Source organism: Ranitomeya variabilis, chromosome 1 (assembly GCF_051348905.1).
Source record: "Ranitomeya variabilis isolate aRanVar5 chromosome 1, aRanVar5.hap1, whole genome shotgun sequence".
NCBI classification, from domain to species: domain Eukaryota; kingdom Metazoa; phylum Chordata; class Amphibia; order Anura; family Dendrobatidae; genus Ranitomeya; species Ranitomeya variabilis.
The window spans coordinates 96016747-96029484 of NC_135232.1; the positions used below are offsets into that span (position 1 = coordinate 96016747).

General features: G+C 43.0%; 1 protein-coding gene across 9 annotated transcripts in view; it reads left to right on the forward strand.

Moving 5' to 3' along the window:
• ERBIN (erbb2 interacting protein) overlaps window positions 1-12738 on the forward strand; it is a 222141-nt gene that overhangs the window by 184894 nt on the left and 24509 nt on the right. For 5 of the 9 annotated variants that reach the window (XM_077286353.1, XM_077286343.1, XM_077286388.1 and 2 more), the window contains 5 exons: window positions 5303-5424; window positions 6642-6815; window positions 8957-9139; window positions 11313-11448; window positions 11778-11961. In XM_077286353.1, the coding sequence (XP_077142468.1) occupies window positions 5303-5424; window positions 6642-6815; window positions 8957-9139; window positions 11313-11448; window positions 11778-11961 (799 nt within the window). The remainder of the gene's footprint in view (window positions 1-5302; window positions 5425-6641; window positions 6816-8956; window positions 9140-11312; window positions 11449-11777; window positions 11962-12738) is intronic. The other 4 variants (XM_077286396.1, XM_077286379.1, XM_077286405.1 and 1 more) reach the window with 1 other exon arrangement.

The window sequence follows — 12738 nt, forward strand, 5'->3', positions numbered from 1 at the left end:
CAGAGGGGCCACCTAGTCCAAGTGTTTGGTTTTTCTGCAGCGCCACCACAGGGTAAACTAGGCATTACACAGTAATCAATATATTGTCTATGTATCACACAGACATATTGGGTCCTCCTGAATGAGTGTAGCTCTTTATAGCTTTTCTCTGCCCAAAGTAATAGATGAGGGACCTAAACGAGATCTCCAAATCCCCCCAATGCTGTACTTATAAATGGTCTTCACTCTACCAAAGTGACACTAGTGCTCTGTACCCAACAAGGGTGTTGGCAATACCAGATTGAAAATGTCTACCGAGGAATAAGTCACTTTCAGCATGACTTGGAAACCCCCTTTAAATCTCCAACACGTATGTATTTGGAAAAAGAACATAGGGACTTTATAAATATGGCATTTGGCCCAAACAAACTTAATTAAATCAGCTTGAAAGGGAACCTGTCATGTCCCAAAATGCTATTAACCTGCAGATATGGGGGTAATTTGCAATTTAATAGTGTTCAAGAACCGTGCGGCCACCGCACTGAAGGCACAGCTGCCCGGAGGCAATGAACTCTATTGCTCTCGGTAGCCTATGGCTTTTAGTCAGAGGCGTGGACAGTGCAGCTTCAGTCACCGCTCACTAGAGAGCTTTAACTACGCCCCGGCCCTGACTGACAGCTGGCTCAGCACTGATGCCATGTAGAGCCGGCTATCAGTCATTGTCGGGGCGCGGTTACAGCTGCTGCTCACTATGTACTGACCAGTGACTGAAGTCTCGCCTCTATGACTGAAAGCCGGAGAATGCCTGGAGGAATAGTTTGTTTCCTCCTAGTAGCCAGGCTTTTGGTGTGGCCGTTAATAGCATTTTTTGACATGACAGCTTCTCTTTTAATGTTTCTGTTGGTTAGAAGGGCATTCCTGTCTCTTACACCTATAGCATATCCACAGGACATCACAAATCTATAGTAGATGCCTGTTCCACCGATAGGACTTGGATCTATCTTGAAGCTGTGGCCGTTTCTCTCTTCCGTCAGTGGTCAGAATCCCGACCTCCTCTCTAATACAGGCTATGCGCCATTCCATCACTAGGATCTACATCTAATAAACCTTTCGGGCATATGCTGTTAATATGCCATAAATGTAATATATTGGAATACCCCTTTAATGTGCAGATTTAGTGCATGGTTTGTTATTTTGTTAATATTGCTCCATGGGCCGGTCTTGTTGTTCTCATAGGCAGCTGGATACCATTCACGCTCCAGCAGTCCTAGAATTGTGCTTCGTTCTGGATAATAATCTGCTGCATTTGATCTCTCTGCCACCACAGAAAGGAATGTTAGATGTTTACCTTGCAGATTAATCATTCTCTACCAGATGGACAAAAACATCAGAGAGCAGTGCTCTCTTGTATAATCTGCATTTTGACTACTTCTCAGAACAGGTGCCCAGTTTCCACTGACAAACTACACTCTGGAATATACACTGCTCAAAAAATTAAAAGGAACACTAAAATACGGTATCCTAGATATCACTGAATGAAATATTCTGGTTGCAATTCTTTATTCATTATATAGTGGAATGCGTTAAGAATAATAAAACATAAAAATGATCAATGTAAATCAAAATTAATATCCCATGGAGGTCTGGATTTGGAATGATATTCAAAATCAAAGTAGAAAATAAATCAAATTACAGGCTGATCCAACTTCAGTGGAAATGCCTCAAGACAAGGAAATGATGCTAAGTAGTGTGTGTGGCCTCCACATGCCTGTATGACCTCCCTACAACGCTTGGGCATGCTCCTGATGAGGCAACAGATGTTGTCCTGAGGGATCTAATCCCAGACCTGGATTAAAGCATCAGTCAACTCCTGGACAATATGTGGTGCAACGTGGCACTGGTGGATGAAACGAGACATGATGTACCAGATGTGCTCGACTGGATTCAGGTTTGGGGAATGGGCGGGCTAGTCCATAGCATCAATGCCCTCATCATGCAGAAACTGCTGACACACTGCAGCCACATGAAGCCTCATTGTCATGCACCAGAAGGAACCCAGGGCCCACTGCACCTGCATATGGTCTCACAATAGGTCTGAGGATCTCATCCCGGTACCTAATGGCAGTCAGGCTACCTCTGACGAGCACATGGAGGGCTGTGCAGCCTTCCAAAGAAATGTCTCCCCACACCATTACTGACCCACTATCATGCAGGAGGATGTTGCTAGTAGCAGAACATTCTCCACAGCATCTCCAGACTCTGTTACATGTGCTCAATGTGAACCTGCTCTCATCTGTGAAGACCAAAGGGTGCCAGTGTTGAATCTGCCAATCTTTGTGTTGCCCTGCACAGTGTTGGGCTATAAGCGCAACACCCACTTGTGAAAGTCTGACCCTCATACCACCCTCATGGAGTCTGTCTGCCAGTTTGAGCAAACACATGGGTGTTAGTGGCCTGCTGAAGGTAATTTTGCAGGGCTCTGGCACTGCTCCTACTGTTCTTCTTTGCAGAAAGGAGGAGGTAGCGGTCCTGCTGCTGGGTTGTTGCCCTCCTACAGCCCCCTCCACATCTCCTGGTGTACTGGCCTGTCTCCAGTTTTCTGCTCCATGCTATGGACACTGTGCTGACAGACACACCCTTCTTGCCACAGCTCGGATTGATGTGGCATCCTGGATGAGCTGCTCTACCTGAGCAACTTCTGTGGATTGTACTGTAGACACCGCCTCATGCTACTGCACAGTACCTCTAGGGATGAGAGCAATGACAAAATGCAAAAGTGACCAAAAGGGCTAAAAAGGATGAGAACCGAAATGATCTGTGGATGCACCCTGCAGGTTGTCTTCCTAATTGCCTATCATTTCTACCTGTTTTCTGTTCCATTTGCACAAAAGCAGGAGATATTAATTCACAACTGATGTTGCTTCATAACTGGACAGGCTGATTTCACAGAAGTGTGATTGACTTGGAGTTACATTGTGTTGTTTAAGTGTTCCCATTTTTTTTTTCTTTTTAGCAGTGTATATATACAGCTCTGGCAAAAATTAAGAGACCACTGCAAAATGTTCAGTTTGTCTGATTTTTCTCTTTATAGGTATATTTTTGAATAAAATGTAAATTGTTCTTTTATTCTATAAACTTCTGACAACATGTCTCCGAAGTTCCAAGCAGTAAATTTTGTATTTTTTTTCTGACAAAGAAAAATGGTCAAAATGAAAAAAACCCAGTTCTTTCAGACCTCAAATAATGCAAAGAACACAAGTTCATAATCATTTAGAAACAACAATACTAACGTTTTAACTCAGGAAGAGTTCAGAAATCAATATTTTGTGGAATAACCATGATTTTTAATCACAGCTTTCATCTGTCTTGGCATGCTTTCCACCAGTCTTTCACACTGCTTCTGGCCCAAAAATGTAAGCAGTTCTTCTTTGTTTGATGGCTTGTGACTATCCATCATCCTCTTGATTACATTCCAGAGGTTTTCAATGGCTCTGGAGATTGGGCAGCCCATGACAGGGTTTTGATGTGGTGGTCACGTAATTTTTGCCAGAGCTGTATATTTATTTTATTTATTTATTTTACTCACTTATATAGGGCAATTAATTCCACAGCGCTTTACAGACATTATCACTGTCCCCACTATCTACATTCCCTATCAGTATGTCTTTGGAGTGTGGGAGGAAACCGGAGAACCTGGAGGAAACTCACCCAAACACGGGGAGAACATACATACTCCTTGCAGATGTTGTCCTTGGTGGGATTTCGCCTCAGGACCCCAGTGCTGCAAAGCAACAGTGCTAACTATATATGCGAATTTATGGGATTTACTATTACCTTATTATAATACATCCTTTGTGTCTGTGGTTAGGATTTGTACCTCAAGCTTCAAATGTCTATTTTCGGAGGGGTAAGGGTCTCCATCTATGCCATGCAAGTATGATAAATTACATCGAGATCTGCTTATTTGGCTTTTTTTCCTTCTAAAGCACGGCCGGGGATGTCTTCTCCCCTATTCTTCTCCCTATTGACATAAAAGTGCACCTAATCCAAGTATCATGTTTATGGGGGATGTCACGTGGCACCAAAATTATGGTGGACTATAAAATAGAATATTGCTGATTTAATGAGAGCCTGTCCGTGCATTTTTACTTATGGAAGTATTGGTATGACTGTGTAGATGATTGTCCCCCAATAATAAGGAAACGATTTTTTTTTTGTTTGAGAAAACCTAGATTAAAGATTTGGCTGACTATTGGGAGAGATGAGACTAGTTCGGTACTGCCCCGGCCGGCTTCTTACCGCACTGCTCTAGGTGAATGACAGGCCTGTGGGAGAGACCTATCAAGTCACCTGGAGCACAGCTGGGAGAAGCTGGCACGGGGCGGTGATTGACTAGTCTACTCTCACTATGATCCTCAGCTGGATCTTTAAACTTTTTTTTTTTCTTCTGAAACACCAGAGCTTTTCAGAGAACAAAATATCTATCTGCAATTGTGCAGGTGTAAGAGGAAGCAGTGATACCCCTGAAGAGCCCTTGCGGAATGTGACTATAGTGATGGAAGACTGCCCTCTCCTGGCCGGGCGCAATCAGGTGGAACCAGTTTGTATCAGAAGATTTGCAGGGGGAGCAGCGTTGTGTACTTGACCTGGTCAGGTGACAGAGTTCCGAGATATAAAAGCCTTGCACACCAAACCGCGGGCAGCGTTGCCGAGAGAGGAGCAGATGCAGACCTGGGATGGTGCTGAGACCAGCATAACAGGCCTCAGGGGGGAAGTTTATGCCACCAGGGTGCTGGTCACCGCCTGATAAGGTTCAGACTACGTCCATGAACTCCCAGAATTCCAACTATGCTGGTCAAGACCAGACCAGCGTTGCTTGTCAAGAGCTGAGCCCCAGTCCTTTCTGTTCCAGAAATGTAAAATCTTGATGAATAAGATAAAAAGAGATGGGGCTCACAATCTAAATTCCCTATCAGTATGTCTTTGGAGTGTGGGAGGAAACTGGAGAACCCGGGAGGAAACCCACGCAAACACGGAGAGAACATACAAACTCTTTGCAGATGTTGTCCTTGGTGGGATTTTAACCCAGGACTCCAGCGCTGCAAGGCTGCAGTGCTAACCACTGAGCCTTCCGTCTTGTGATCAAACTTTTAAGTAGTTTAGTTCCATTTTTAATTACTGTAGATAAGTCGTCGATGTTCTGCACATGCATCATTTCATCTATTTTCACTAATCACCACTACATAAGCATGTTGTTCTCATAAAGCCGGCGCCACTTTGTAATTTGAGCAGTTTGTGTAATGGGGACTTGTGTTTTTTGCAGTCATCTTCTCGTCAGACAATGAGAGCTTTAACCCATCTTTGTGGGAAGAGCAGAGGAAGCAGCGGGCACAGGTCGCCTTTGAGTGTGATGACGACAAGGATGAGCGCGACGTTCCAGCCCGGGTCAGTATTCAACATTAAGGGCTTGTTTCTACTTGCGACATAAACGTCCGAGTCTCGCATGTGAAAACCAAGCTCTGGCGCCGGCACTCCAGAGCGGAGCGGGCGGCCGCATAGGAATACATGGAGCTGCATGCTCCGCTCCAAAGTGCCGGCGCCAGAGCTTGGTTTTCACATGCGAGACACGGACGTTTATCTCGCAAGTGCAAAGGAGCCCTAACTTGTACAAACAGCCATTGTACGCCCGTATGGGTCCTGGTACCAGAGCCCTAGAGTTTAGGAATCCAAGGTCCCACACTCTGACTGCTTCATTAATGGACAAGTAATTAGTCCATTTACTATGGTAACATCACTGTATCACTGCTCATAGATATTCTTACCATTTCTAAACTTGTGTAAATTCTTAGGAAAGTTGGTAGATCAATGAACCAATGTTAATAATAAGTTCATGTGTATCAATAGACATATGTGTAATATTCATTAAGGATGGAATCACTAGATCTTAGAACTTTTTCTTTCCATCTTTGGGACTTGTCATTTGCTATAAATTTGACCTTTTTATTACTGTAAATGCAGCCGTTCTCCTGAATCTTACATTGTTTTTCATTTATTCTTGTGTCTCTCCATTCTTGAGATATGACCTCCTCCTTCCTATATATATAAGTCTAGACCTTTTAGCCAACTAAAGAAGAAGTGAAGGTATGAGGATGATGCCTAATTCGATAAAAAAAAAGACAATTTTTTTTATACAGGGAAGAGAGGACCATATCTCAGCAGCAGGATCAAAGGGAAAACAGTAGTATTTACGCTACGATTTCTTCAATAGACATAGCATTGCGGGTTATAGTTAACTTAGTGACAAAATGCACAATTGGTGTAGAAAGGTCGAACTTGATGAACCTAGGTCTTTTATCAACATGAAGCGATATATGTAGCTATGTTAAGGTTTATTCCTTATGGACATGGCTGAGCTGTGGTGGCACAAGGAGTCCTCTGTAGATCGTAATGGAGCTCATCTAGGGGCCATAACCTTGGAAATATTCTGCAATGCTTTAAGGGAAGAAAATATCTAAAATATGTGTGGTCCACCCCTCCCAGAGGTCGGGAAGTTATCCCCTATTCCATGGCTATGGAATAATTTCCAAACTTGAGAGTATCCCTTTAATATAAGATCAGACATAACCAATTTAATCAGCTTTTGTTTTCTTTCCTCATTCCAGGAGGGAAATTTGAAGAGATATCCAACACCATACCCCGATGAGCTGAAGAACATGGTGAAAACCGTACAGACCATAGTGCACAGGTTAAAAGATGAAGAGAAGGCTGAGGAAGCCAATAAGGAAATGAAGCAAAATGAAGCCCAACAGCAGCACACGAAGGACACAGGCATAAAGGTGGAGTATATTTGGCTACCGTTCATAGGGATCACCTTTATATAACAATCCATGTAGATATATTCAGATGCAAATGGATTACAAAACGGTAACTTGTTCTTTGAAATCGTACTCTTCACGCAGTAAAGGTGATAATGGTGTGAGCAAAACCAAATTTTAGTGGTAGAGAACAGTGAATTAATGGTTTTATATGATGAAAGTGAATGAGCTCATGATCTTCTCTCGGGCATGAGGTGGCCACCTGCGCCTTTGACTTCTTCTAAGGAACTTTTGGCTGTTTCTGTGTCTTCCATAGAATTAGGAGTTAAAGAAGTTGTCCACCACTAGGACAACCCCTTCTTCATCAAAATGTTTGGCCCCGATAAAATAATAAAGCTTATTATATACTCCCCTCCTGTGCCGGCGCCGTTCCTGCGATGCCGACAGTCGCTCTCCCCAGGGCTCTCGTTCACTGTTGTGACATGTGACACCACCAGCTGATCCTGGACTTCCTCTTCATGTTCGATTTGTTAGAAGGCAGGGATAGTGACACCAGCGCTGATTTGGGCGCTGGCGTCACCTGTCACAACCACCACACAAGAGGGAGAGCGACTGCCGACACTGCGGGAACGATGCTGGGAGGGGAGTATAGGCTGTATTATTTTATCGGGGCTAAACATTTTGATCAAGACTGGTTGTCCAGGTAGTGGACCACTTGTTTAAATCAATTGTGACCACTTCTATAATATTTGATTGTGTATAAGGGAGTACTTGTCACTGAGAAGTGTTTTGTTATGGAGCCTCCAAATAGCCTAATCCAGCCACTAATTTAGTCCTTAAAGAGGACCTTTCACTTTCCTTAAATATGTAATTTTTAACCTCTGCTATAAATGCCGCTGTTGTCATGAGTCTGGCATTGTTTTTCTGTTGCTTTTGGGCCTCTCCATTCCTGAGACCTCCTCTTCCCTGTATATGAATCTGGACTTGTAAGCCAAATGGGCGTGGTCCGCCAGAGAACTCTAATAGAGAAGAATAGATGACCACACACATTTGGCTTAGATGTCTACATTTACATTTGTGAGGGTCCTCGGGCACAGAGGAGCAAAAGAGAAACCGTGACACATAAAGGAGAACACATCAGGTAATAAAAATGACATAAGGAAGAAGAAGGCAACGTCTACACACATGTGTTTTGTTTGTTTGTTTGTTTTTTTACATTTTTGTAGCATTGATTTTCAATTAATTTAATAAATGACAATTTTTTCTGGAATTTTGGGATGAGTGCTGGAAACATCTTCTCCACAATGGGTTAGATATGCCTTGTCATAAGGGCGAAATTGACCTCTTTTGACCCCCTCCCTTCCCCAGTTTCAACCATTGCGCCCACTATAGTTATGCCCCTGACCAGAAACCTTTTTGAAGTTAACCAGCTTAGATATAAGGGGACCGAAGTCTGCTCTACATAAAAAAGGTGATCTTCTGATGGAGAGGTTTAAATGGGTATTCCCAAATATGAAAGTTATACCCCATCAATGGTGTACAATAAAATTATATTGTGGTACTGTGTTATCCCGAAAAAAAGTAAATCATTTTATGCCCCAAAAATATGGTTAGACAATAAAGGTATCACTCCTGGAATACTTTTGTCTGGACCCCTACTGATCACGAGAACTCACTGTAAAGAATGTTGTGTGACTGGAGCAGTTGACAACTCTTTAATTGTAAATCCATAAGATAAAACCTCCTTATGAAAAATATAAGGCTCAATAAGGTATGGTATGGCCTATAGCTGGGAACTATTGTCTGGGAAAATTCACCAAGCATATGTAATTTGGATGTATACATGGTCCCTAATGACCCATTTAGATGATACAGTAATCTTTTTAAGATTCTTAATCCAGTTTAAAAATCATTGTTTTCGGCAGCACATCTTCCTGGTTAAGCAGGAGATGTGCTGCCGATAGGATATGCTGTGAGCACAGAACGATTGTATTACCGATTGTTCGTCGGCCTATTTAAACAAGCGAGTATATGACCACAAGTCGGTACTGGTATAGCCAAGTGGTGTGCAAGGGATGTAACTGAAGGCAAAATAACAAATGTTTTCACTCCTAATAATTTCATGGAATTAATATTTTCTTTTTCATTTTGGGTATACCTAGGTTATAGAACCTGTCCTAGCTAAAAGTGATGTAGAAGAAAAAGAAAATAATTCTGTGGGGAACTGCATACAAAAACCTTGCGAGCCAGAGCCTTCGGCCACCACAGGAAACTCCCAACCGACTAATCTCACCAAAAATCTCTGGAATGCAAAAACTGTGGTGAACCACGACGAGACCCATGAGGTATGTGTATCATGACGGACCCCGATGTCACGATGAGTCTGCACTGCCATGATCAATGATGATCGGATCCAAATCACGGCCTGTGTGCACCTACTGCGCCATAGATCACCATTTAGAATATCCCTCTATCCCCCATGTTGTATATTGCTGGAGGCCATGACTGTGTAGATAACACCCAGTGCCACGTATATTGTATCCGGCAGATCAATTGGTGAGGTGACATCTTCCATTTTCTAACCAGTTGTTTAAAAGTTGTCCCTGAGTTGTTCACAGGATGATCGCTGGGCCGTGAGTCACCTACTTTTCCTATATTACTAGGGAACAATGGAGCATTTCATTACTTCTAACACAAGCTCATTGTAATGGGCTTTGAACTTGTCTTTTATCCCGACTGACTGAGCGCACAGCGCGCCCGAGGGCCACCATGTCATATTATAATGAATTCTCATCAAAGGAGGAAATCGTTGTTTTAATTCATTCTGAAAAACGGTTTTCTGTTGTTTCTTTGTAAATTCCAGCTGTTAAGAGTCTATGGATATCTTAAGTACTCTCATTACAATGCTGAGGATGTAACAATACCGGCAAAGCCAAAATGTGCCCAGGACCTCTGTGAACTATTATTTCTTGGGATATTGTTGGTCATACACATTAAAGGGAACCTGTAATCTGCAGGCAGCATGTTATACAGCAGGGGGAGCAAAGTAGATTTAATAGTTTTGTCAGGGGCGGAAACTTGATCGCTTGGGGCCCCTGTACAAGTAATGTGTTTTTTGCCTCCCTCCTTTTATGGCAACCAACCTATAAACCTACCTTCTACATAGTCTCCTCTCATTTTGTATATTGCCGTCCCATATTACATAGTGCCCTGTCTTACTAAGTACGGCACCCTTACATATCGGACTCTCGTTATTTATAGCGCCATGTTCTTAATTACGGTACGTACCATCCTCTCTTGTGAGATATATAATGCAATGACGGCTGATGGAGCATGGGAAAGCTTCTTTCTGATGGAGGAGGCTGATCGACTGGTGTTGTGGTCAGATGCTGCTCCACAAGTAGTCATCTTATAGAGAGGACTATGTAAGAAAGGGAGGGTGCTGTGAATAACAAAAATAATGAGAATACACCTTGTAAGGGACGAGGCTATATATGACAAAGTATAATATTTAATAATGGGACAGTACTGTATATAACAACAGAGGACGCTTCATAGTAAAGCACCGCCCCATCCATAACTAGAGAGGATGATGCATAATAAGGAATGCCCCTTCCAGTAATAAGTCCCCCATAGTGGGCCCCTTCCTGGGATACCGTCTCCTAAGGCCTCTTTCACACTAGCGTCGTACGACGCACGTTGCAATGCGTCGTTTTGGAGAAAAAACGCATCCTGCAAAATTGCTTGCAGGATGCCTTTTTTCTCCATAGACTAACATTAGCGACGCAGTGCCACACGTCGCAACCGTCGTGCGACGGGCTCGTTGGACCGTCGGCACAAAAAAATGTTGCATGTTTTTGAACTCCACCCCCTCCTCCCCGGAGCTCACAATGGGGTCAGCGGATGCGTTGAAAAACTGCATCCGCTGCCCCCGTTGTGTGGCGCTTTCACAGCATGCGTCGGTACGTCGAACATTTTTATTCCCTATCAGGGAATTCTAACGTAATACAGGGGGTCCCCTTTTCAGGGTGTTCTTCTTTTGTCCAGAATGGAAAGGAAAGATTCTCCCACTCTGGAGATTTGTCCTGTCCTGCATTACACACGAGACATTCATTTGGATGGGCCACTTGAAATTCTCAAATTCCCGTGTTTGGGCTCTAGGAAAACAAAACACTTACTGACAGGTCTACTGACAGATTACAGCTGACCACTGGGGGCCCAAACAGAGACACTTCAGTAACTACTTACTGTTTCAGGACCGTTGTAACGAGTAGGGACTGTCCTATACATCAGAGATGTCAAACTGCATTCCTCGAGGGCCGCCAACAGGTCATGTTTTCAGGATTTCCTTGTATTGCACAGGTGATAATTTAATCACCTGCACAGAATGATTCCAGCACCTTGTGGAATGCTAAGGAAATCCTGAAAACATGACCTGTTGGCGGCCCTCGAGGAATGCAGTTTGACACCTCTGCTATACATAGAACTTATTTAACGAAGATCATCCCTCTAATATAGGGCAACATTTCTGTGCTGCAGGAGTCAGAAGACCTGTCTTATGATGAAGAAATGAAGATGGCAGAAATGCGGCCGCCACTTATTGAGACGTCCATGAATCAACCTAAAGTCGTAGCGCTGAGCAACAACAAGAAAGGTGATAATGAGCGACGTACATGCTGCGTTTTCTGGATTTCTAGCATTAGGATGGATTTTGGCTGCGTTTTCAGGGTCCGTTTGCTGTGATCATCCCTCAGCTTTACTTGGGATATACAGACCTCTGGGTCCTCATCATACTGTTGATAATTGCCATCATAAATAGATCACTTCTCATCGTCATTAATGATTAATAATGACTTACTTGGCTTTGTTACATTTCAATCTTTCTGCTTTCCTTGTTGAATTTGGATGAAGTGCACTAATCTTCCGCCGCTGGAGTCTTGGATGTCTTCCCAAGACTAAGTGTTTTAACGTATTGTGTTTCAGATGATATTAAAGATGCAGACTCTTTGTCAGACGAAGTGACCCACAACAGTAATCAGAACAACAGCAACTGTTCCTCGCCATCCCGTATGTCCGACTCTGTCTCCCTGAACACCGAGAGTAGCCATGATACTTCCTTGTGCTCTCCTGAAAAAGAGTCCGGCATTGCCATGAGCTTGAAATTAAGGTAGGTTCCCTCCTGATCACATTATTGACACATTCCTCATGTTTTTCATTGTACATAAATGTTATTTGACAGGTAAATCATATTGGTTAATATTAGTGATGAGCGAACGTGCTTGGATAAGGTGTTATCGGAGCATGCTTGAGTGCTAACAGAGTGACTTCCGCATGCTCGAAAAATATGTTTGATTCCCCGCGACTTTTGGATGTCTACAAAGTCCACACAGAATTCATTATGCCCATGTATAGCTATCTGCTCCCTTGTCATCGGAAAGGGTCACAGCTAGCTATGAGTATATTCACGAATAAGAAACGACCATGTCCACTTTTAGCTATTAGAAATTAAGCTCTGAAAACCATACCACCAAAAACAGGAAAACAAATAGGTGAGGTTCTGTTGGAGACTGGGCATCTCTCCCACACAATACTTACAGTATACGTCATAGCATAGAACCATTACATGAAAAGGAGAAGAAAGAACAAGGAAAGATGCATCTCGCTATCTTGTTTGATATATTCCAGTCAAATGTTTTTTCCACTTTGTCTCAATATTCCTGACTCTCCAGTAAGGGGTGATCCACTGAAGGCCAGCTCTGCTCTAATAACTTGCGCTTAAAGTGATATTTCTATTTGTTTAGGATCAGTATGAGTCCAGTGTCTGGAAACCTCAGCAATTCTGAGATTGAAGGATTGATTTCCCATCATGGTCATGTAACTTTTTCTCTGCGCAGTTTATAACCACACAACTATGCACTGATCTGTAGGTCCCATTCTAGTAAAT